The sequence below is a fragment of the Megascapheus bottae genome, chromosome 2, assembly GCF_031878675.1.
Source record: "Megascapheus bottae isolate mThoBot1 chromosome 2, mThoBot2.hap1, whole genome shotgun sequence".
NCBI classification, from domain to species: Eukaryota; Metazoa; Chordata; class Mammalia; order Rodentia; family Geomyidae; genus Megascapheus; species Megascapheus bottae.
The window spans coordinates 27,572,371-27,594,690 of NC_143510.1; the positions used below are offsets into that span (position 1 = coordinate 27,572,371).

Here is a 22,320-nt window from a genome sequence, read left to right on the forward strand (position 1 = left end):
GATATAAAAACAACTGGAATGAAGTGTGTCAATTTTTTACTAAATCTGTTGATGCTGTGGGTTATCACCCAAGCCTATGTAGGTGAGGCTTCTGTCATGCAGTGTGCTAAGTAAAATATTTTTCTTTTTCCTTTCTTTTTTTCTTCTTCTTTTTTTTTTTTTTTTGCCAATCCCAAGGTTTGAACTCAGGGCCTGGGCACTGTCTCTGAGCTTTTGCTCAAGACTAGCACTCTACCACTTGAGCCACAGCACCACCTCTAGTTTGTTCTGTGTATATGGTACTGAGGAATCAAACCCAGAACTTCATGCATGCTAGGCAAGCACAGAGTAATGTCTTTAAAGATAAAGAAGAAAGTTCCTAGAAATTCAAGACTAAGATGTGAGGATCATAGTTTGAAGACAGCCAAGGCAGAAAAGTCTGAGACTTGTTTCACCAGCAAAATGCAGAAAGTGGAGGTTTGCTCAAATAATGGCAGCTTTGAGCAAAAAAAAACAAGTGAGTGTGTGTCCCTGAGTTCAAGCCCCAATACTGGCACCAAAACAAAAAGATAACTGTGTCCTAACTTTAGCCAATCTTGTTAAATTGAGCTTTGGGGTATGAGAATACAAATTGTGAAAAGCAAGTCTAACACTGTGCAGAGTGGGAATGAAAGCCTGAGAGTTGCCAATTCCAGTTGCTGTGGAGACACACCTTGTCTGGAATTGGACTCAGGAGGTAGGAAAACTTCATTTCACCAACTGAACAACATATTTGCATTTCAAATCTTAAAATAGTACTACAAAATCTACTTTTATCATCTGTGTTGAATCTGGCATGCAGTGTTGGATCTCAAGTCTATCTATTGACACTCATGTTTCCCTATTGAGGCTAGGTGTTCTTAGACCTCAGCTCTAAATGTAGGATTCTATGAATCCTGCTTCCTTCTCATTGTTAATAACCATTCTGGTGACCTCCTTAGGAAGATTACCCAGAATCTTGTCACCATAGTCTTTGTTGCAGTCATTTATTTATGGCTTTCCTGGCTACCGATGGTTTTGCCTTTCTGTTATCTCCCTTGACTGCCCATTCTTGTCTACAGAAAATTGAGTGCAAAGATGGAAAATAAGATGGTTAAGCCACCACAGTGATTTATCTCCTTGTTACTTAAAAGCCAGTTTGCCACTACATGCATATGCCTCTGGGTGTGTCAAGCCATGATTTAGAGCTTGGGCTTTCCTGCAATTCCCTTTCTCAGGTCTGAGCAGTGCATTTTGCTGATGGCAGTTCCTGCTAGGCCACACCCCTGGCTTCTTTTCTAAAAATATTTTAAACAGGGACATACTATGCCTGGTGATATTTTTCAGCCTAATGGGAATCAATTAAAATAGAAAAACAGAGGTGTATTTACTGCTTCTTCTCTGCTCGCTTACATAATTTATGTGTTCTACTCAACTACCTGAGTATTGGCTGGTGACTTCTGAGCCCAGTGGAATAGACGCTCATACACATTTCCATCGTAACAGCCGAGTGCTGAATTTAAACTCTGATCCGTGAAGTCAAAAGCATCCGTTAACAAGATAGCATCCTTCCTGAGAGAGAAAAGTGTGAGCATTTTAGATTGTCCTTATAAATCTAATTAATCTAGGATGATGCACAACAATACCTTATTAGAGGTTACCTCACTATTCACTTTTGAAACAATTCTGTACTTTATAGTTTTGTTTTTTTAAACCTTTATATATATATGTGCACAGTATAATGAATCAGAGAGGGCCAGGAGTGTGACCTAGTGGTAGAGTGCTTGCCTTACATTCACGAAGGCCCAGGTTCGATTCCTTGGTACCACATACATAGAAAAAAGCTGGAAGTGGTGCTATGGCTCAAGTGGCCTTGAGAAAAAGTCCCAAGACAGTGCTCAGGCCATGAGTCCAAGCCCCACAACTGGCAAAAAAAAAAAAAATCAGAGTTTGGGTATAGTAGTACCCTCACTTACCTGGAAGGATGAGGTAAGAGAATCGTCTTCCAAGGAACACCCCCCCCCCCCTGCCAACTCAAGACTGTTCAAGAAATGAAATGAAAGGCTGCTTGAAGGTTATTGGTTCAGAGAAGAACATGGCTCAGAGTTGGTAGCCTTGATACTGTGAAACGCTATTCTGGAACTACTGCAAATGAGGGCAATTACTACCTTTCTACCAGTACCAAAAGAAAGCTTGCTGAAAAATGGAGCCATCATAGCCAAAGATTCTGGTAAGACAGAAAATCAAGGTTCTGATGGCAACCTTGTGAGAACCTGAAACCTGACAAACCAAAGTCAAAATCCATCTCTGGCCTGGATTACTTTTATATTGAAGCCAGTTCAAGTCCTGGAGCTTGAATTCAGGGTCTCATGCTCTTGTCTGGCTTTTCTGCTCCAGGCTATCATGCTGCTATTTGAGCCATGCCTCCACTTTTGGCCTTTTGCTGATTAGGTGGAAATAAGAATCACATGCATTTGTGTGCCCAAACTGGCTTTGAACCACAATCCTCAGATCTCAGCCTCTCAGCCTCCTGAGTAGCTAGGATTATAGGTGTGAGCCATCAGCATCCAGCTTTACTTTTTGATTCCTTTTTTTTTTTTTTTGCCAGTCCTGGGCTTAAGCTCAGGGCCTGACACTGTCTTTGGATTTTTCTCAAGGCTTGAGCTCTACCACTTGAACTCCAGCACCACTTCCGGCTTTTTCTAAGTATGTGGTACCAAGGAATTGAACCCGGGTCTTCGTGCATGCTAGGCAAGCACTCTACCACTAGGCCAAACTCCCGGCCCTACTTTTTGATTCTTAAGGCTTTACATCTCAAAAGATGATCAAGGATAAGAAGGAAGCGGGTGGAAACTCCAACACTAGAGACCCTTCGTATTGGTCTACGATGTCAATATTTTCCTCAAATACAAATTCTAAAATTTTCACCCATAAATTCCATTTATGATTGCTTTTGCTCACTCATTCACTTCATGCATTTTCTTCTCTATCAAAAAAAGTAAAATTAGCACAATTACTCTTGCTCCTCTCCTGTGGCCCACCCCAAAAGAAAGTAAAAGCAAAAACATGGCTCAAGGGGAGCTCTGAGTTCAAATTCTAGAACATCTGAGAAGGAAAAAAAAAAGTTTCTTCAGGCTTTTTTTTTTTTTTTAAATTACATTCCAGTCTTTCAGATCATTTCCTTTTCCCCAGAGGCAACTTCGGTCTTTTAACTGATATTTTGGATTTTATCTGAGTATCTTTAAATATTTTGTTGTATTGCTTCCATTTTAGATGTTTCTTGTTGACTCTCCAGTACAAAATAAAGATTGTCAGGCATAGGTAGCACACACCTGTAATCCTAGTTACTCAGGAGGCTGAGATCTGAGGATAACAATTAAAACCAGCCAGAGCAGATAAATTTGAGAGACATCTCCAATTAAACACACCAAAAAGCTGGAAGTAGAGATGTGGCTCAAGTGGTAGAATGCCAAACCAAGTTCAAGCTCCAGAGCAGGCAAACACGCAAACACACACACACACACACACACACACACACACACACACACACACACACACACACACAGAGGGAAAATGAGCCTTTATAAAGAGCCTAGTGACAGCCAAGCACCAGTGGCTCATGTCTGTAATCCTAGCTACTCAGGAGGCTGAACTCTGAGGATCATGAACTGAAGTCAGCCTGGGCAAGAAAGTCTGTGAGACTCTTTCCTCCAATTAACAATCAAAAAGTTGGAAGTGGAACTGTAGCTCAAATAGCAGAGCACTAGCTTGAGCAGAAAAGAAAAAGCAAAAGCTAAAGGACAGTTACTAACATCAAGCCCAGTGCTGAGAGAAGATGTTGAAAAGCAGGAGGGATAAAACTGGAAGCCCCTGGCATATGGTTGATATTTAAAGGCATAGAAGGAGTAATATCACACAGTGAAAGCTTGAGAATAGATTCAAGTACTGAGTTATAGGACCTTGCAAAGATTGGTGGTGCCCTGGACAAAAGCTATTTCCAGAGGAGAAACCCTAAGCAAACCCAGTTCTCCCTGAGGAGAGTGGAGAACTGCAGATAAGAAGCACAGATGGGAAAAACCACTTCCAAATCTGTCATAGAGGAGGGCCAGTGTGTGGGGCTGGTGAGAGACAGGGAAAGGGTGAAAGGTTATTTTAAGATGGGGCAGATGAGCAGTGTATTTGTATACTAATGGAAATGACTCAGCAGAGGGGAATTTTGACATGATAGGGGAAAGGCAGATTTGTTCAGGAGGGAGAGCAGAAGGCTCTGACTGGCCTGAGCAGGGAGCTGAGGTAGTTAACCTGTGCTGAGACAAGAGAGGATCTTGTGGTAAGTGCAGGTGAGAAATGGTGGGATCTCCTCGCTGCTTCCACTTTATCATGGGGTAAGACTCAGAGTCATCCTGGTAAGAGATGGGGAAGTGGGTTGTGTAGACTTGAGGCTAGAATAGGATTATGAAATAATCCTTGAGGACAGAGAGAGAGAGTGACTACAGAAATGTAATGAGACGCTAAGCAGCAGCCGGGCCCACTTGAATCTTTAAAATGCAAGTTTAGGCTGGTTTTTTCCCAGTCATATAACTACAAAGGCAGAAAGTCAGCAGGAAGTTGGGTAGACTTTGTTATATTAATCTGACAAGAAAGAAATATCACTTAATATAGTTTTGAGGGGGATGCATATAATAAACCAGGGAATTTCACGTTAGCTGAGAAGTGAGAGAAAAGACAAGAGAAATAGTCAGTGAGGAGCTCATGATAATGAGAATTTGTCAAGAGATAATTCACTGGCCTAACTGCCTCAAAAGCTTACTGGCAGCCAGGAAAAGCCAAGAAGACAGGGGGCAGAGGATGGGAGTGGGGCTGAAGGCTAAAGCAAATTGTGTGTGTGTGTGTGAAGGGGTGTCCTTATGGAGAGGAAGGGCTGGGGAAGCCTCTCCTGCACTGCTGGGGGAACACAGCGCTGCTTCATGGAGTGCCCCCCCAACTGTGTCTATCTGCCCTTCTCTTTTGTGTTTCCTCTCTTGGCTACCTTTTTGCAGGTTGATGCCTTTAACTTTTTCTTTTTTCTTTTCTTTAGGGCTGGCACGAGTGGCTCACAACTAAATAAAAAATACTTTGGGGTCAGTTCACACATCACCAGAAGCTAGATGGGGTGTCACTTAGAATAGCTTCCCTTCATTTGTCATCTCAGAAATCTGAAGGAGATAATGACTGATGGCAGCAGGGGACTGTGACACAGAACCACTAAAAGGCTGGAATCTGTTGCATAGCCAATTACCCTGTACTAGTCTGGTTACTTAGAAACCATAAATGTAAGTCAATCAATTTGTGGGTTTGATGCATGCGTAAGTTGGCAGCTTGCGTCAGTGCTGTCTGTCTTGTCTTGAATTGCAAGTCTCTGGAGCCCATGCAAGCACTTAGAAATGCCATGTGCAGATTTAAAAAAAAACATGGTTAGGAGGTGTTAAGGTGAGTTTTTATATTTTATCATTGCTGTCAATCCCCAGCCATGTGATTTTCTTGTATGCTTTTCAAATGCCAAGTGTATCAGAAAGTGACATACTTTGGCTTGAATCAGTCTTACAGAACTTAATTATGCTCCCTCTTAATGTTGTCTACCACTGGGATCTTCTACATAAGGAAAAGCTGAATATCTGGTATATAATTGTGTCAGATATATTTTTGACAATTTCTTTTTGCTTTTGGTGCCATTACTGGGACTTGAACTCATTGCCTAAGCACAGTGCCTTAGTGTTTTTATGCAAGGCTGGCAAATCGACCACTTCCGCCCCAGCTCCACTTCCAGCTTTATGAAGGTTAATCAGAGATAAGAGTCTTATATACTTTTCTGCCTGGTTTCAAACTGTGATCCTCAGATCTCAGCCTCCTGAGTAGCTAGGATGTATAGGTGTGAACCATAGGCACCTGGATATTTTTGGCAATTTTTGATTAATTGAGCAAGCATTTAATAGCCCCCAACTATCTGTTATAAATGACATTTGATGATGTATTGTTAGAAACAAAAAGAATTTGGCCTGTGTTTTAAAATTGCCATAACAATAGTATTTTATGGGGCTGGGAGTTTGGCTTAGTGGTAAAGTGCTTGCCTAGCATGCACAAAGACCCAGGTTCAATTTCTTGGTACCACATACATAGGGAAAAAAAAAGCTGAAAGTGGTGCTGAGGCTCAAGTGGTAGAGCTCTAGCCTTGAAAAAGTCCAAGGACAGGGCTCAGGCCCTGAGCTCAAGCCCAAGACTAGCAAAAAAATATAATATTTTATTAAAATTCCACTTGAATTTAGTGGTACCAGGGCTTGAACTCAAGGCTTCCCATTTGCTAGACTGACACACCACTAAGCCATACCTCTAAACTCCTTTTCTTTTGCATATTCAGGGTGAAATGGGGGCAGGGCTCATACTTGCCAATAAGAAAATGCTTTACCACTGTAGGAAATTCCCATAGAACTTTCCACCATCTTTGTCTTGAGCCTTGATATTCCACTTGCTCCAGAGTGGTTCTGACTTCAAGGTCTTAGACCATTACCCTTTGTCACCACATCTGACTCTTTATATATATATATATATATATATATATATATATTTTTTTTTTTTTTTTCCCGGTCCTGGGCTTGAGCTCAGGGCCTGAGCACTGTCCTTGGATTTTTCTCAAGGCTAGAGCTCTACCACTTGACCCTCAGCACCACTTCCGGCTTTTTTTCTATATATGTGGTACCGAGGAATCGAACCCAGGTCTTCATGCATGCTAGACAAGCACTTTAACCACTAGGCCAAACTCCCGGCCCTCTTTTTATATTTTTTATTCTCTTCATCTTGAGGGGAAAAGGTAGCCCCACCCTTTTACAGTAGCAATCATATTTTTTTTTTTGCCTCCAAAGGGGGGTATTCTTAAGTCAGTCCATTTTAGCCAGGTTGGGCTTTGGTTTTGTTATGGGTTTTTTGTTGTTGTTGTTGTTTTTTGTTTTGGCCAGTCCTGGGGATTGAACTCAGGGCTTGGGCTCTCTCCTTGGACACTTTTTGCCCAAGGCTAGCACTCTGCCTCTTGAGCCACAGCACTACTTCTGGCCTTTTCTGAGTATGTGGTACCAAGGAATCGAACCAGGGCTTCATGAATGCTAGGAGAATACTCTACCATTAGGCTAGGCTCCCAGCCCTTGGTATGTTTTTTAAAGGACCATTTAGATCAGGTATAAAATAATAGGTGAAGCTGGGCTTGATGGTACATGATTATAATTTCAGCAGTCAAGTTAGAGGATTGTGAGTTGCAGGCTACTCTGGGCTACATAGCAGGATTCTGTAGCAAAAAACCTGATCACTACAACAACAAACCAACAAAAGCCTCCAGTACAGACCAAAGCATTCCATTAGTAGTCTGTGACCCACAATTGTCCCTCATTAATATTGCATTTAAAAAGTATTTTAAAATTATTGCTTTACAAACCAAAATGTAAATTATGGATGTGTGTGTGTGTGTGTGTGTGTGTGTGTGTGTGTGTGTGTGTGTGCTCTGGTCCTGGAGCTTGACCTTAGGGTCTATTTCTGAGCTTTTTTTTTTTTTTTTTTCTAAAATCCAGCAATATACCATTTGAGTTCCTCTTGTGATTTTTTAATGGTTAATTGGAGATCATGGGTTTTCCTGTTCAGGCTGGCTTCAAACGGTGATCTTCAGATCTCAGCCTTCCAAGTAGCTAGGACTAGAGGCGTGAGCTACTGGTACCTGGAAAATTACTGAATTCTTTAAATTTTGAGGCAAAGAGATGATAGGTGTAAAAGCTTTTGGCACATACAATGCCTGGCATACACATGTAGTCTTATGTGTTAACTATGACAAAGACTATTATCATTATCATCATCATCATCATCATCATCATCATCATCATCATCATCATCATCATTATTACTATTGTCTGTCATGGGGCTTTAATTCTGGGCCTGGGCGCTGCCCCACTATCCTTGAACCAAACCCCACTTCCTGTTTTCTAGAGGTTAATTGGAGATAAGAGTCTCAGGTCCTTTTATGCCCAGGCTGGCTTTGAACCTTGATCCTCAAACTCAACCTCCTGAGTCCCTAGGATTACAGGGCTGCATCTAGAGGCCAGACCCCATGCCAACGAGGTCTTGGCGTGACCTTGACAAGAATCTAGGATGAAGCTCCAAAGGCCTACTCACCGGATCAAGCGGAGGAGGTCCAAGTAGGCAGTTCTCACCATGTCTGCTTGGGCCCCTGACAGGTAGCCGTCATGAAGAAAGTCACCTGAATTGGTCAAGATGCCATGCAAGGCAGAGAGGTCACAGAGGCGCTTCAGCACCTTCTGAATGGCTGGATCGTGGTCTAGCTTCTCCACAGCTTCCTTAAAATTTTTCACAGTGATGTAGTAGCAGTGTGCCTGTAAAGACACAGTGATGCACCAGTCTTTGGCTTCTTTCTTTCCTTTGTATTTTTTGTTGCTGGTATTAGAACTTGAGCTCAGAGCCTGAGTGCTATCATTTAGTTGTTATTTATTTATTTATTTAGTTATCTATTTTAAATTTAAGTCTGATGCTCTACTACTTGAGCCCAAACTCCTGGCTTTTTGCTGGTTAATTGGAGATTAAAAAAAGATCTCACACAAACCAGACGCTTGGCTCATGCCAAAGCTTGCTCTCCCCTTTCACCTTAAACACACACACACACACACACACACTTAAACTAAAGGGTTTTAGTGAGAGGTGTAAACTTATTCTCACTAGGGTATAAACTTCCAGAGGGAAGCAGTGCTATTCTCTAGCCCACAAGTTGTCAGTTCAAGTAATTATTTGGTTCTGGTTGGTGAGTGAGCAGTGCCATCAACCCAGTAAGAGCGCCCTCTGCTGCACAGGCTCCTTTTCTAAGAGCCCTCTGTCCCCACAGCCCAACAACTAAAGGAGGAAGGCCTGACCCAACAAACAGGAGGCCTTGGAGAATCTGCCTGTCCTGCCTTCTTAGTTGGTAAATATTTCAAATAATCCATCCAATACAGAGTGGATTATCTCTTCAGGTAGGGTACATGAGTTCCTCAGTGGGTGAGATGTGGGGAGAGAGTAGAAAGCAGAGCTTCTTGGATTTAGATGTTCTTCCAGCAGATTAGCAAGCAGGCTCCTAGGATTGACTTGGAGCAGCAAGGCTTAGAGTGTCTTGGGGGTTCACCCAGGGACCAGGGTGTTGGGCAGGGGGACTCTGTGCAAAGGCTGCCCTTTTCAGGGAGCTCAAGAAAAGTCCCCAAGGCTAAAGCACTAGGGAATAATGTGATAATGGGAATTGTGGAAGTTTGGGTGGACCCATACCTGGGGTTCTGGTCAGTATGGGGCTGTGGCATGGTCAGCATTTTATTCTGTGAGGCTGGAGAGTCACTGTGGCTTGTAGCAGGGCAGTGAGCGGCTGCTTTCTCATCTGGAAAGAGCCTGCCTCTCCCAGGGAGGCTTCCCACAGGGGCTCACAGCTCTAATTGCAGCCTCGCTGCGTTTGCAATCTTGGGAAATAGATTAGCAGCAGCTGGGCAGTTCAAGTCCCTGCTGACCACAAACAGCCTTTCGTGCTCCAACTGGGTCCAGGTCGGCAAAACCGGAGACTCACACTTCTGTTTCTGGGATCCTGCCTTCTCTTTCTCACCCGTGGGCCTCCTCAGCAGATTCTCAAGGCTCTGGCTGTGGACTGGAGTGGTGGGGGCTGCCAGGGCCTGGGCTGTGGCTTTGGAAAGCAGGATGAAGAGAAGCAAAGATGGCCTGCATCACTTGGGGGAAAGGTAAGTCCTTCTGGCTAGCTTTATATGTGTTCACTCAAACTTCATAATCATTTGGAAAAGTAGCTATTGCTCCTGGGGTCATTCTGTAGACAAAGAGACCAAGGAATGTCAGAGAGACTAAGTGTTTTGTTCACAGTCATAGGGTTGGTACATCCAAAACGCAGGCTGCTCACTTGACCACTGTCTCTGCTGCTAAAGTTCGCAGGAACTGGGTTGGATTACAGGACCATTTGTCCAGGACTGATATCACTCCTGCAGAGTTTGAGCTGAGGAGACCAGACCCAATGAGAGGCTCCAGGGCGTTCCTATCTCCACGTTTTATAAACCCAGGCAGGTCAAGCCCAGGGGGAAGACTGTATTTGAGATGACGACTTGGCATGTCATGAGGAGCGGACACCAGAACGTAGCCCATGGTTTTCCCCCTGTTAATGTGACTTCCTCCCCCTAGTTGCAGCCATTCTATCTGTCCTTGGAGCCCTTCAAGGTGGGACTCAGGGCACGGAGGTTTCTGTAAAAAGGCAGACTCCAAGCAGCACACTCATGGTGATCTTGGCAACAGCTCCGGTGCCACTTTCCCAGGAAGCCAGGAGACTTTTCTCCCCTAGACTGGCCATGCCCTGGGCACACATAGAGCTTGAGGCTCACCATCTCCTAAGAGGCACCCTGAGGACACAGCTGGTCTTTGTGGCCTGAAAGGAAGACGCCGCCATCCAGTCACTTCCTAGCTCTGAGGCTTCCCACTCCCTTGGAAAGGAGAAACTACCTGTCTTCCATGCTAGGCTCAGATGTTCTAAATGAAGGAACCCAGGCAAGCAGAGTCCAGGCCATTTAAAGGCAAGAAACAGGTGGAAAGTAAGATGAGTGAATAATTGGTGACAGATTGCTTTTCTGGTCATGGGATGAGAATGCACAGCCTGGCTAGCCATCAGGGTTGGTAGGGCTTTAAGCTCAGCCAAGTGTGCCTCCTGGTGGACTGAGCAGAATTGAGTTTTCCAGGCTAGAAAGGGGCAAGGGGTCCTTTGGTAGCCCTGAGTATGGTGGAGGTGCTGGGCCATGCCCACCACCAGGGGGCGTGCATGTCCACCTTCCCAAAGTTCCCAGCAGCTCTTCAGAGCTCTCTTGTTCCTAGGGCTGAGGACTGGAAGGATTGCGTAAGTTTTCCAGTGGTTGGTAGGCTGGCATCTCAGTTGCCTAAACTTGTGTGAGCCGTCTTACTTTTAACCACCCCATGACTCCCTAAGGCCTGACCTTTTGTTACCCCAATATTATCTCTGCATCTCTCCACTTTTCCCTATGCTCTGCTCATCCTCAGGCTGCTACTGTTTCCTTCTCATTGGTCTCCCTTTGTGGTTTGCACGATGCTTTTAGAATCACTGCACTCCTCTGATACAAACTTGACAAAAGCTTCCTATGGCAGTGAAAACAGCTTTTAGCAGTGTAGCCTTCCCTCCCTTCTATTTCTATTTCAATCCTACCTCCTCTTTTTTTTTTTTTTCCACTTGTAGCTCCTTTTTCCTTGGAAATCTTTTGTTGCAGGTATTCCAATTGCTTTTGCAGAAAAGCACTGACTCATTGTTTGGGCTCACGAATGAACTGAAAGCAGGAGAAAAGCTTGACATCCCTGCCTCCATTTTGCGTCTGTCTTCGTCTAAACCATTTGCCTTCAAATTACCTCAGAATCCAGGCAGGACTGGAGTTAATGGAAGGGTGAAGGAAACTATTCCCCCTTAGATGAAAGAGATGTCCTGGCCTCTTCAGGACAGGGGTGGCAACTTCTAGACTCTACAAGGACTGCAGACACATACCTTGTTTCTTCTTTCCTCAGTTCTGTCCATTTAAGCCTAAACCGCACGTGTGTATTCAGAGATGGCTGAAGCGCATACTTGGCCTCGTTCTGTGGCTGCTCATGACCTAGAGTAAACCTCCATTCTCTGCCATCATGCATCTCCTTATTCCATATAGGGGTGAGTGACTGCCCCTGACATATGGAGTTACATGTAGGCCTGGAACCTAATGTTTTGGTTTTACCTTTCTCTCCAAAGTTGCCGCCACACCCCTCAGCTGGCTTAATTTCAACTAATCCTTTCTTTCTGCTAGGAAGCTCTTCTGACCCTCCAGGGCGAGCGGTGTTACAATGCCCTTAGGTCCCATAACACCCCCAGCCCCTGCATCCTTGTTGTAGCTGGGTATGAGCAGCAATTCTGTCAAACTCCTAGCCAGTGCCAGGGCAGAGGGGAGCTCAAATATTTGTTGACTGACTGTGAATTATACACGAACACAAAACATAGTGGAAATTGAATCATATCCAAGGATTGCCTCTGGGGTAAGAGGAACCTTGACCTGCTTTTCTATCTGGGAGGAAATATTTGAACATCCTGAAGCAAATCCAATAACATTGTCTCCTTACCTAAGAGCTGCAAGCGAGATTGCTTTGGAGTTAAGTCCTTTTGTTAAAAGGACTATAGCCCCTGGACTATATAGCCTTGGGGAGAAGAGAGGGAAGCCTGGTGGGCAGGGCTGGAGAGTAATGGCAATCTCAGGTTTCCCCAATATACCTTAGCAGCCTGGAGTTGGATGACAGTGGTCTGGTTCCAGGCCTCATGTTGGTCAGCTCCGGATTGTATGAGAGTCTGCACGCGATGAGCTGCGTCCTTTATGAGTCTTGAAGCCAAAGAGAAGAGGGTTCAACTTTCTGACTGAGTGGGAAAGATAATGGATGGGTGTTGGGGGAACGGGGGTGGAACTAAAGGGAAAGTGATTCCTGACCTTTTAATATATCATAAAGTGAAATACTTGGTGATAGATGGGAGCAGACATTCCTAATTTACAATGGGGAAAAACAGTACCAGAGAGGTCAAGTAACTTGTCCAGAGCTGCACAGCTAGTGATGATTGGAGCCATGATTTGGATTTGTTCTCAATCAACATATTTTAAGGCTTCAGAGCCTTATAAACCAGAAGCTGTCCCCTCTTTTTAATGGTATCCTATCTGATACTAGCAGCTTCAGCTGGACAGAGAAAGGAGAATGGCACTGTCCCTTAGCTTTTTCACTCAAGACTCTGCTACGAGCCACAGCTCCACTTTGGTTTTTTGGGGGAATTAATTGGAGATGAGTCTTATGAGCTTTTCTTGCATAGGCAGGCTTTGAACCATGATCCTCAGGTGTCAGCCCCTGAGTTGTTAGGATTACAGGCGCCAGCCATCAATGCCTGGCTAGAGAATGTAGCCTTCTACAAAGGCTAGCCAGAGGTGTTAGTCACCTAGACTCCTTCCAGTGCCACCTAAGGGACCTAAAAAACCAAACCCACCTCTTGTTTTCTAGAACACTCAGGTAGCTCGTTTCCATTTTAATGGCTTTTCTAATCTCTCCTTTATACCTGCATGTTCTTCTGTGACCCTTGGAATTTGTGTGAAGAACAGACTATTAAGCAATATTTGCTTTGTCAGGGAGCAGATAAGCAGATGTCACATCAAGTTCCAGTGCTTTCCTTTCCCCTCCTTTGCACAATGTTAACTCTGTAGGGCCTGAGGTTATTTGTAGACTGGGTCTTGTACACCCCTCCTTCTTAGAACAATGCTTGGCTGTTGCTCAAAACCATTTGTAGAGTATACAGTGAATATTCCAAGCCTCTTGTAATCTTGCTTTTCATACTTAAGCACGTGTATATCCATCTTTCCCAACTAGGCTTGGGGTTATAAAAATAACAGAGGTTGAGATGTAAGATCTTTTATCATAGATTGGAAATGTTTTTTGTTGTTTATTTTTGGCATTTCAGTGCCAAGCAAAGTTTAGAAGTTTCCATTTATTTAGTTATGCATGTATGCACAATATCATACAGGTAAGCATGCATGATAGCATTGAGGCTTCAACAAAATGTATTCTCTCACTTGACATTTTTGCTCAAAGTTGATGCTCTACCACGTGAGCCACATCTCCATTTCTAGTTTTTTGTTAATTAATTGGAGATTTAAGTCTCATTGACTTTTCTGCTGGGGTTGATATCAAGCAGCAATTTCAGTGTTGTGAGTAGCTAGGACTGTGGATGTGAGCCACCTGTTCCTGAAGGTTCCTTTGTAGGAAGTTAAGTCTCTCCTTAAGCCTGTGTGTGGTTAGGATATATCTAACTGCCAGCCCCTAGCAAGTGTGATTGCTCCCGAAAATGACAATATTTGTCAGAGAATAGAGCAGACAAGTCCTTGCTCTTGTCTTTGTTTTCAGGAATCTGGAAATAAACCAACCCTATCTTTAAGTACAGTCTCAGACACACACACACACACACACACACACACACACACACACACACACACACACATATTTTTGCCAGTCCCAGGGCTTGAATTCAGTGCCTGAGCACTGTCCTTGGGCTTTCTCAAGGCTAATGCTCTACCACTTGAGCCACAACACCACTTCCAGCCTTTTCTTTGTATATGGTACTGAGGAACCGAACCCATGTCTTTGTGCATGCTAGGCAAGTATTCTACCACCAGGCCACTCTCTGGGCCCTACAGTCACATTGTGTGTGTGTGTGTGTGTGTGTGTGTGTGTGTGTGTGTGTGTGTGTGTCAGTCGTGGGGCTTGAACTCTGGGTCTGGGCACTGTCCCTGAGCTCTTCAGCTCAAGGCTACTACCCTACCCCTGGAGCTACAGTGCCACTTCCGATTTTCTAGTGGTTAATTGGAGATCAGAGTCTCATGGACTTTAGTGCCAGGGCTGGCTTTGAACCTTGATCCTCAGATCTCAGCCTCCTGAGTAGCTAGGATTACAGGTGTGAGCCACCTTGCCTGGCCACAGTCACTTTTTTTGTTGTTTGTTTTTTGTGGGTCATGGGGCTTGAACTTGGCCTGGGTGCTGTCCCTGAGCTCTTCAGCTCAAGGCTACCATCCTACCCTGTTTTCTAGAGATTAATTGGAGATAAGAGTCTCAGGTCCTTTTGTGTCCGGCTGGCTTTGAACCTTGATCCTCAAATCTCAGTCTCCAGAGTAGCTAGGATTACAGGTGTGAGTCACCACACCCAGCTCACAGTCACATTTTTGAAAGGGGTTTTAGATGCTAAGGTATGAAGGACCTGCCTCTTCTATCTTGGCCCATTCTTTCTATGTATACAAAGATGGGATATGAAGGATTCCTAGGATTCCTGTTTTCCTAGGTGCATACAGATACCAGGCAGGTCATAAGTGCAGCAGACTGCCTGACTCCAGCAGGGCAATGTATCTAAGCCCGGTTGTAAACATTCCATCGTGGGCCCAGCCAGAAAGCCCCCCACCGCCCTTGACCTAGTGGCTTTTGCATTAACCTCTGCCTCCTTGCTAAGATCCCATAAAACCCAGCTCCTGTCCCAGCTCACACACACAGTCTCCAAGCCCACGGGAAGGCTGTGTCCCTCGCGGTTCTAGCTCAATAAAAAGTCCTCGCCTGTGGAAGCCTGTTTCCTTCTTTTTTCTTCCATTTTCCTAATAAGGTATTTCAACTTTAAAAGTCCTGCTTTACTCATTAGTATTAGTCTGCATATTAATACATTTGGAGTATATATATATATATATATATGCACACACACAAATATATACATGTATATGTACATATAGAGAAAGAGAGGAGAGAGAGAGGAGGGGGAGGGAGGGAGGGAGAGGGGGATGGGTGCATTCATTGCATTGCAAATTGCCTTAGGAATCTAAAGACAAAAATCTGGTGATGGTGGTGGTTGGTGGGTGCTGACGTCCCCTCCTCTGTGCCTATGCCACTACCTGCCGAAAGGGCTGGGGTCAAGAGTCAGCAGGGGTCTAAGGAAGTGAACCCGTGCGTGACCACTAGAACAAGGCCTAGCTGGGATACTGGCTCTTCTGCACTGACTCACCTGCTTGCTACGTGTGCCCAGGCTGTGACGTAGAGCTCTGGGCGGAGGAAGTCGACTGCCAACTGTGCTGGGCACCTGTTCTGGTCAGGCATGGCAAGGTAGGCGACAGACTGAGGGAGGGACTTCCGCTTTGTGGAAGATACCTGAGCCTGCAGATAGTTCTTTGCCAGAAACCTGTGGGAGGAGATGAGGAGTGGAGGGTGAGGCAGTAGGGGACTCCCATGGGACATCTGTGCCACCCACAACTCCCAGAGACATGTGCTGGACCCTGGCATGCCCACGGAAGAGGCAAGAGGCTGCAGGCCTCCCTACCACAGCCCCCTTGCACCATCCTGAGTGGGGTCCTCACTGAACCCTCCCCCCCACCAGGCTGCAGTTTCCTTGGCAATGTGAAACAGGGCTTGGTAAGACACCATTCGGTCCAGGGTGTCTGTGCAAACAGTAGCTTTGTGTCAGGATCTTCTGATTCATGAGCACTTGCACAGTGACTGTGGAAACGATACTTTCTCTGCTGAAAGGAAGAGGAGAGCAGATGCAAAATTGTCCACCCAAGAGGGAGGAGGGCAACTGAATGATAAGCTGCCTCTGTGCGGACTCAGAGGTCGCAGATCCTGAGCTCAGATTCCCTGGGACTCTGCTGCCACTCTGCAGAGGGCTATGATGCTAGAGCTGGCTCCACCTCCCCCAGCCTCTTGCCTGCTGGAGGCAGGGTTGAGAAGCCACATGACATCACAGATTTTTTTTTTTTTTTTGCCAGTCCTGGGCTTGAGCTCAGGGCCTGAGCACTGTCCTTGGACTTTCTCAAGGCTAGAGCTCTACCACTTGAGCCTCAGCACCACTTCTGGCTTTTTTCTATGTATGTGGTACCAAGGAATCGAACCCGGGTCTTCATGCATGCTAGGCAAGCACTTTAACCACTAGGCCAAACTCCCGGCCCCGACATCACAGATTTGAAGGGCTTGCTCCTATACTGGGCACAACATGCCTACTATTACATGTATTACTTTTATCGTTTCTACATTTAACTTCCTTTTTATAATTATTGTGTGTGTGTGTGTGTGTGTGTGTGTGTGTGAGTGTGAGTACTGGGACTTGAACTCAGGGCCTGGGCACTGTCCATTAGCTCGCGCTCGCTCTCTCTCTCTCTCTCTCTCTCTCTCTCCTTCTCCCCCTCCCTCTCTCCCTCCCTCCCTCCCCCCCCTCTCTCTCAAGGCTAGTGTTCCACCACTTGGAAACTTCTGGCTTCTTGCTGGTTAATTGCAGATAAGTCTCAGGACTTTTTCTACCAATGCTGGCTTTGAACTGGAACCTTCAGATCACTGCTTCCTGAGGAGCTAGAGTTACAAGTATGAACCACTAGCACGAGCTTCTTCTTCTGCTTTTTAAAATATTTTGCAGGGAAAAGCCCAAACCAGTCATTTATATATAATTTTTGTTAGCAGACATCTTTCTCCCTGGCTACAGAAGATCTTGCCCCTATTAGTCACCTGACAATAAGTGCATATGGGAGGCTCTATCAGCTACAGAGATGATGGACAAGAGACTGCCTGTTTGGAGAGACTGGAGCCTCTTTTGTGGCTGGCCCACCCCCAAAGGACACTTTCCAAAGCCTGCTCCTTCTGTGGGCCTGGCCTCTACCTGAGCAGAAGAGGTGTGCCTCCCTGGGTTTGGGCAGAGGCTTAGAACAGTGGACCTTACCTGGCTACCTGCAGGTAGAGCACTGTATTCTCACCCTCGTAGGTGCAGGAGGCCACCACTTGGGTGACCAGTGTTGGCAGACCGCTCATCTTTGAGTAGCCATGACCGCCACAGGCCCTGCGGCACTGCTCAGCTCCCTCGGTACAGAAGTCTGAGATCATGGCCTTTCCTCCGGTGCTCAGTGCGTGGAGCTGTAAGAATGGGAAGAGGAATGGGGGGAGGATGGAAGGGGACTCCGCATTAGCTCCAGTACTTTCTGCTTGTGAGTATAGCTCTGAGATAAGCAGTATTTCCCCAGCTCCAACTGGATGGATGGTGACTTAAAGTTACTTAATCAAAATTAGGCAGTGTAACTGTGGGGACAATAAGAAGTCAGAAGGGGGCACTGTGTGGATTGCACGCACATTCTCCAGGATTCATGGTGTTGACTGGTGAACAGAGGGTTTGGAAAGCTGGCTTGTGAAGATGGGTGTACCTCCACCTGGGTGGCAGGAGAATGCAGTGGATCTGCTAAGAATTCATACGTTGAAATCCAGCCTCCCAGATACAGGGGGTCAGAAGGCGGGGCCTTTGGGAATGATGAGGTCCCCAGGATGAATCCTTCAGGAATAGAATTAGCTGTGGTTTAGCGTTCCTGCCATGGTCTGAGAGCAGCGTGTTTACTCCAGGATGATTTTGTTATAAAAATGACATTGTCACCTGGTTCTGGTGACTCACATCTATAATCCTATCTACTCAGGATCTGAGGATCATAGTTTAAAGCTAGCCAGAGCAGGAAAGTTGGTGAGACACTTATATTCAGTTAACTGCCACAATACTGAAAGTGGCATTGTGACGCAAAGTGGTAGAGCACTAGCCTTAAGCAAAAAGAGCTCAAGCACAGTGCCTAGGTCCTGAGAAATCCTTGACAGAAAAAAAAGCAACAAAGTCCCCAAAGAAATGTACACTTTACCCGATCTATGTCATTGTAACTCCTTTGTATATCACCCGTATAATAACTATAATTTTTAAGTGACTTCTCACCTGGGTGCTCAGGGCTTGCCCCTGTAATTCCAGCTACTTACTTAAGAGGTTGAAGATCTTACTCAGCCAGCCTAGACCTCCAACTTATCAAGATTTATACTAAAAGATTACCAGTGTACAAAGAATAGCTGGGGACATGGCTCAGCAATTGCAAGGCCCGGAGTTCAATGCTTAGTGCCACTAAAAGGAAAAAGAAGTGTGTTCTTTCTGAGTATGCTGTCTCGGGATTTTGTGCCATACAAAACCCCCACTATATTTCCACACAACAGTCTCCCTCACTAGTTGTTGGTAGTACCTTGGTGGAGGCTAGAAAGTCTCCAGAGCTGTGAGATTGCAATTCAATTTCTTAGTAGCCACTTAGTTTATGGTATTTTTGCAATCAAATAGACCGAAAGAACCCTAGCCGGTTTGCATTTTTTCTTTTTCCTTTTCTTTTCTTTTTTCCCCCAAGGGTGGGGGGAGTGTAACGTGTTGAAACTCAGGGTCTCAGGCTTGCTAGAGCTGAGAATGTGGCTTAGTGTAGAGTGTTTTCCTAGCATACATGAAGCCCTGGGTTTGAGTCCTCAGTAATGTAAACAGAAAAAGCCAGAAGTGTCATGGTGGCTCAAGTGGTAGGGTGCTAGTCTTTAGCAAAAGAAGCTCAGGGACAGTGCTAACCCTGAGTTCAAGCCCCAGGTCTAGCTAATAGTAATAGTAGTCATAATAACAATAACAGTAATTAATAATAATAATAGTGCTTGCTAGACAAGCCCGTTTTATTGTTTATTGTTTTTGTGCCAATATCAGGGTTTGAACACATGGCCTCATGCTTTCGCTTAGCTTTTTCCACTCAAGGCTGGTGCTCTACCATTTGAGCCACACCCGTGCTTCTCACTGTTTTAGTGATTAATTGGAAATATGAGTCTCCCTGACTTTTCTTCCCAGGCTTCACACTGAGATTCTCAGATCTCAGCCTCCTGAGTAGCGATGATTATATGCACGAGGCATGAGCCACAGCACCTGGCTAGTTGATTTTTTTTTTTAAACCTCCTGGGACTTATACTCAGGGCCTGGCACTGTCCTTGAACATTTTTGCTCAAGGCTAATGCTCTATCACTTGAGCCATACATACACCACTTCTAGCTTCTTCTGTGTATGTGGTACTGAGGAATCAAACATTGGGCTTCAGATTCCTCATCTGTAAAATGAGGATGTAAATGGTGGTGCAGTTAGAAGGAGAAATGATGCAGTGTTTGTAATATTCAGGCAGGCTTTGTCTTAGGAGACATGTGAATCCCTGGGTAGACGGAAGCTTAGCATAATCTGTTAGACCTCAGAGCCTTATCTGAAACCCTGCCTGTGTCAACTGTGCTTTGAAATCAGATTAGGTTTTGGATTTGGGAAAGGTAAAGCAGGACATTTGTGGTATATATAATACCTATACGGGGTTAGGGGTACATGTGATTGGACACTGATATTTCTGGGGTCATGTTGTGTGGAATGAATCAAATGAGTTCCTTTCCCAGAGATTGCTGGCTTTCAGAGGGGATGTCAGGGATTGTGTAGCCATGGTCTTTATACTAGGTGGGAATTTCCAGGTGATAGTGGTGGGGACTATATATCAGGATACTGCCCATGCCATCCTGAGGTGTTAGAGATGAGGGAGGGCCTAGGCCTGGGGCTATGGCTGCTCCCCAAGTTAGAACAACCCTAGCCCCCCTCCAGCAGTTGCTCCTTGGAAGACAAGCCGTACCTCAGGCAGGAGGGTGAAGTCTTTGTTCCGAATGGCGTCGTAGGAATGCTGGAAGAATTCTAAGATGCTGACGGCCAGGAAATGGAAGGCGTAACTCAGGGCCAGCTGTGGAAGGAGCTTCTGCTGCTGAGTCTGATGGTCCAGGATTTTTGCCTCTGGGTCACTGAGAGGAAAAGAAGGGGAAGATTTGGAAGCTGGCTATGTAACAGGTCCACCTCCTCATGTTCTCAGGGCCATGAAAGCCCTCCAGAGTGGACAGTTTCTGAATAATTCATCACCAAGATGGGTATAAGGTTGTCCACCCCCTTCTAAAACTCATCTACCACGAAGATCCACACATTCATGGCAGCCATACTGACACTTCTGTTTGGAGGTACTGCCTCTGGAAGACAGGCCTGTATACTCCAAATCTGGAAAGTTCTAAAGGTGGAAGGTGGGGCCCCACACTTGAAGATCTGTTCCCAGGACCTTTGTCTGCCTGTGTGTGCTCACTGTGTACTGGGAAATGTGCTGAATCTAAACAAGAGCCCATAGGATGTGCACTTGAGTCTTAAAGCAATCCAAGGAAGGCACTGTCCACCATAGGTAGAGTCTGTAGTGACAGGATTGCTAGAGGGGTAACTGTGGAGCCTCCGGTACCAGGTGGGAATTGTAACCTTTTAGGGCAATAGCTTCTTCTCCAGCAGCTGCAGAGGTCCATCCTGTGTAACTCAGATAAAAGGCTGCTGGGGGACAGCGACCACTAGCTCTCCCTTCTTCCCAGGGCTCTTGTGTTTAAAGGAAGATACCTTCAACCCAGGAGTCTAAGCTCAGGTTTGGGATCCTGCAGATTTGTCCAAGGAAAGGGCCTGGGACTGAGGTCCTAGAATACTTGCTTCATTCTCTCCTGAGCACCACACTGAAATACCATGCCTGCCCCTCCAATTTTGCAGATGTGGAAGCTGAGGGAGAAGAATGTGCCTGGCATCAGATCCTCAGTGTGTTCTGGGTCAGATTATGCTGGGGGATGTTCTCCTGTTTTCTAGTCCTGATGATGTATAGGCAGAAAGCAAACATAAGAGGTCTTGTCAGACCCAGGGTCGCAGCCAGCTCAGCCTCCAGGCTGTCAGGCTGAAGCCACATCACAGGCTGGCAGGTGCTGTTCAGATTCAGGCTGCCACCTCCTGGGTGTCGGCATCCATTTAGGCCATATTCTTGTGGTTTTCCTGGAATTCAGATTTATCTGTGTGTCCTCTATCTGGAAGCCTGTGTGTGTGTGTATGTGCGCGAGTGCGTGGAAGCGTGTCAGCATGTGTCAGCCTCTGGGAGCCCCTTGCCTGGGCCGGAGCCGGGACTGGTGACGGATGACAGAGTAGCGCAGGGAGATGACGCAAGCCTTCTGCAGGATGGGGATGATTCCAGTCAACAGCAGCGACACCCGGGTCACCAGCATGCCCAGATAGTTGCTCTGCATTGTCCCATGCCTCATGTAGGTGCCATCTGGCAAGACCTGTGGGAAATAAGGACAGGTATTGGTGGAAGCCAGATGCCCCCCCCATAGCCGTGGCACCCCAGGGGCAGCCCACTCATCCTGCCCGGCTGGTGAGCATTGGCATGCAAACCATTTCCCTGGTTGTATGTCATGAACACTTCCCCAGATGTTCTGGCTCACAGCTCCTCTGCTGGGACAGTCTGGACTTCCTACAACTCCTACACTAAAGGATAAAGCATGGCAAAATGGGGGAACTCCTGCTCTGCTAGCAGTCTGGCTGGCCTGTTCAGTGACAGCTTGTATCCAGGCCTGATCTTACCCCCCTTACCCCCCACCCCCCGCTGCTCTGTCACTCCATGATGTTGTGAGCCTTTACTTTTGAGAAGCCTGATGCTCAGAGACTTGCCCAGGATCATCTCATTGCCTGTTTTTCTTCTCTCTCTCTCTCTCTCTCTCTCTCTCTCTCTCTCTCTCTCTCTCTCTCTCTCTCTCTCTCTCTCTTTCTCTCTCTCTCTGTCTCTTTCTTTCTTTCTCTCTTTTTTTGTGCTGGTCCTGGAGCTTGAACTCAAGGCTTGGGTCCTGTCTCTTAGCTTTTATGCCCATAACTGGCATTCTACCACTTGAACTATAGCTCCACTCTGGATTTTTGGTGATTAAGGGGAGGTAAGAGCAGCATCACAGAATTTACTGCATGGGCTGGCTTTGTACCAGTATCCTCAGATCTCAGCCTCCTGAGCAGCTAGGATTACAGGCGTGAGCAGCAGCACA

General features: G+C 45.8%; 1 protein-coding gene across 2 annotated transcripts in view; it reads right to left on the reverse strand.

The window, feature by feature from the left end:
• The window catches only part of Acox2 (acyl-CoA oxidase 2), a 29,729-nt gene that overhangs the window by 1,633 nt on the left and 5,776 nt on the right, over positions 1 to 22,320 (reverse strand). For both annotated transcript variants that reach the window (XM_090323105.1, XM_090323099.1), the window contains 7 exons: positions 21,398 to 21,570; positions 20,082 to 20,244; positions 17,327 to 17,517; positions 15,629 to 15,802; positions 12,332 to 12,437; positions 8,185 to 8,402; positions 1,437 to 1,569 (listed from right to left, as the gene is read on the reverse strand). In XM_090323105.1, coding sequence (XP_090179231.1) covers positions 1,437 to 1,569; positions 8,185 to 8,402; positions 12,332 to 12,437; positions 15,629 to 15,802; positions 17,327 to 17,517; positions 20,082 to 20,244; positions 21,398 to 21,570 — 1,158 coding nt within the window. The remainder of the gene's footprint in view (positions 1 to 1,436; positions 1,570 to 8,184; positions 8,403 to 12,331; positions 12,438 to 15,628; positions 15,803 to 17,326; positions 17,518 to 20,081; positions 20,245 to 21,397; positions 21,571 to 22,320) is intronic.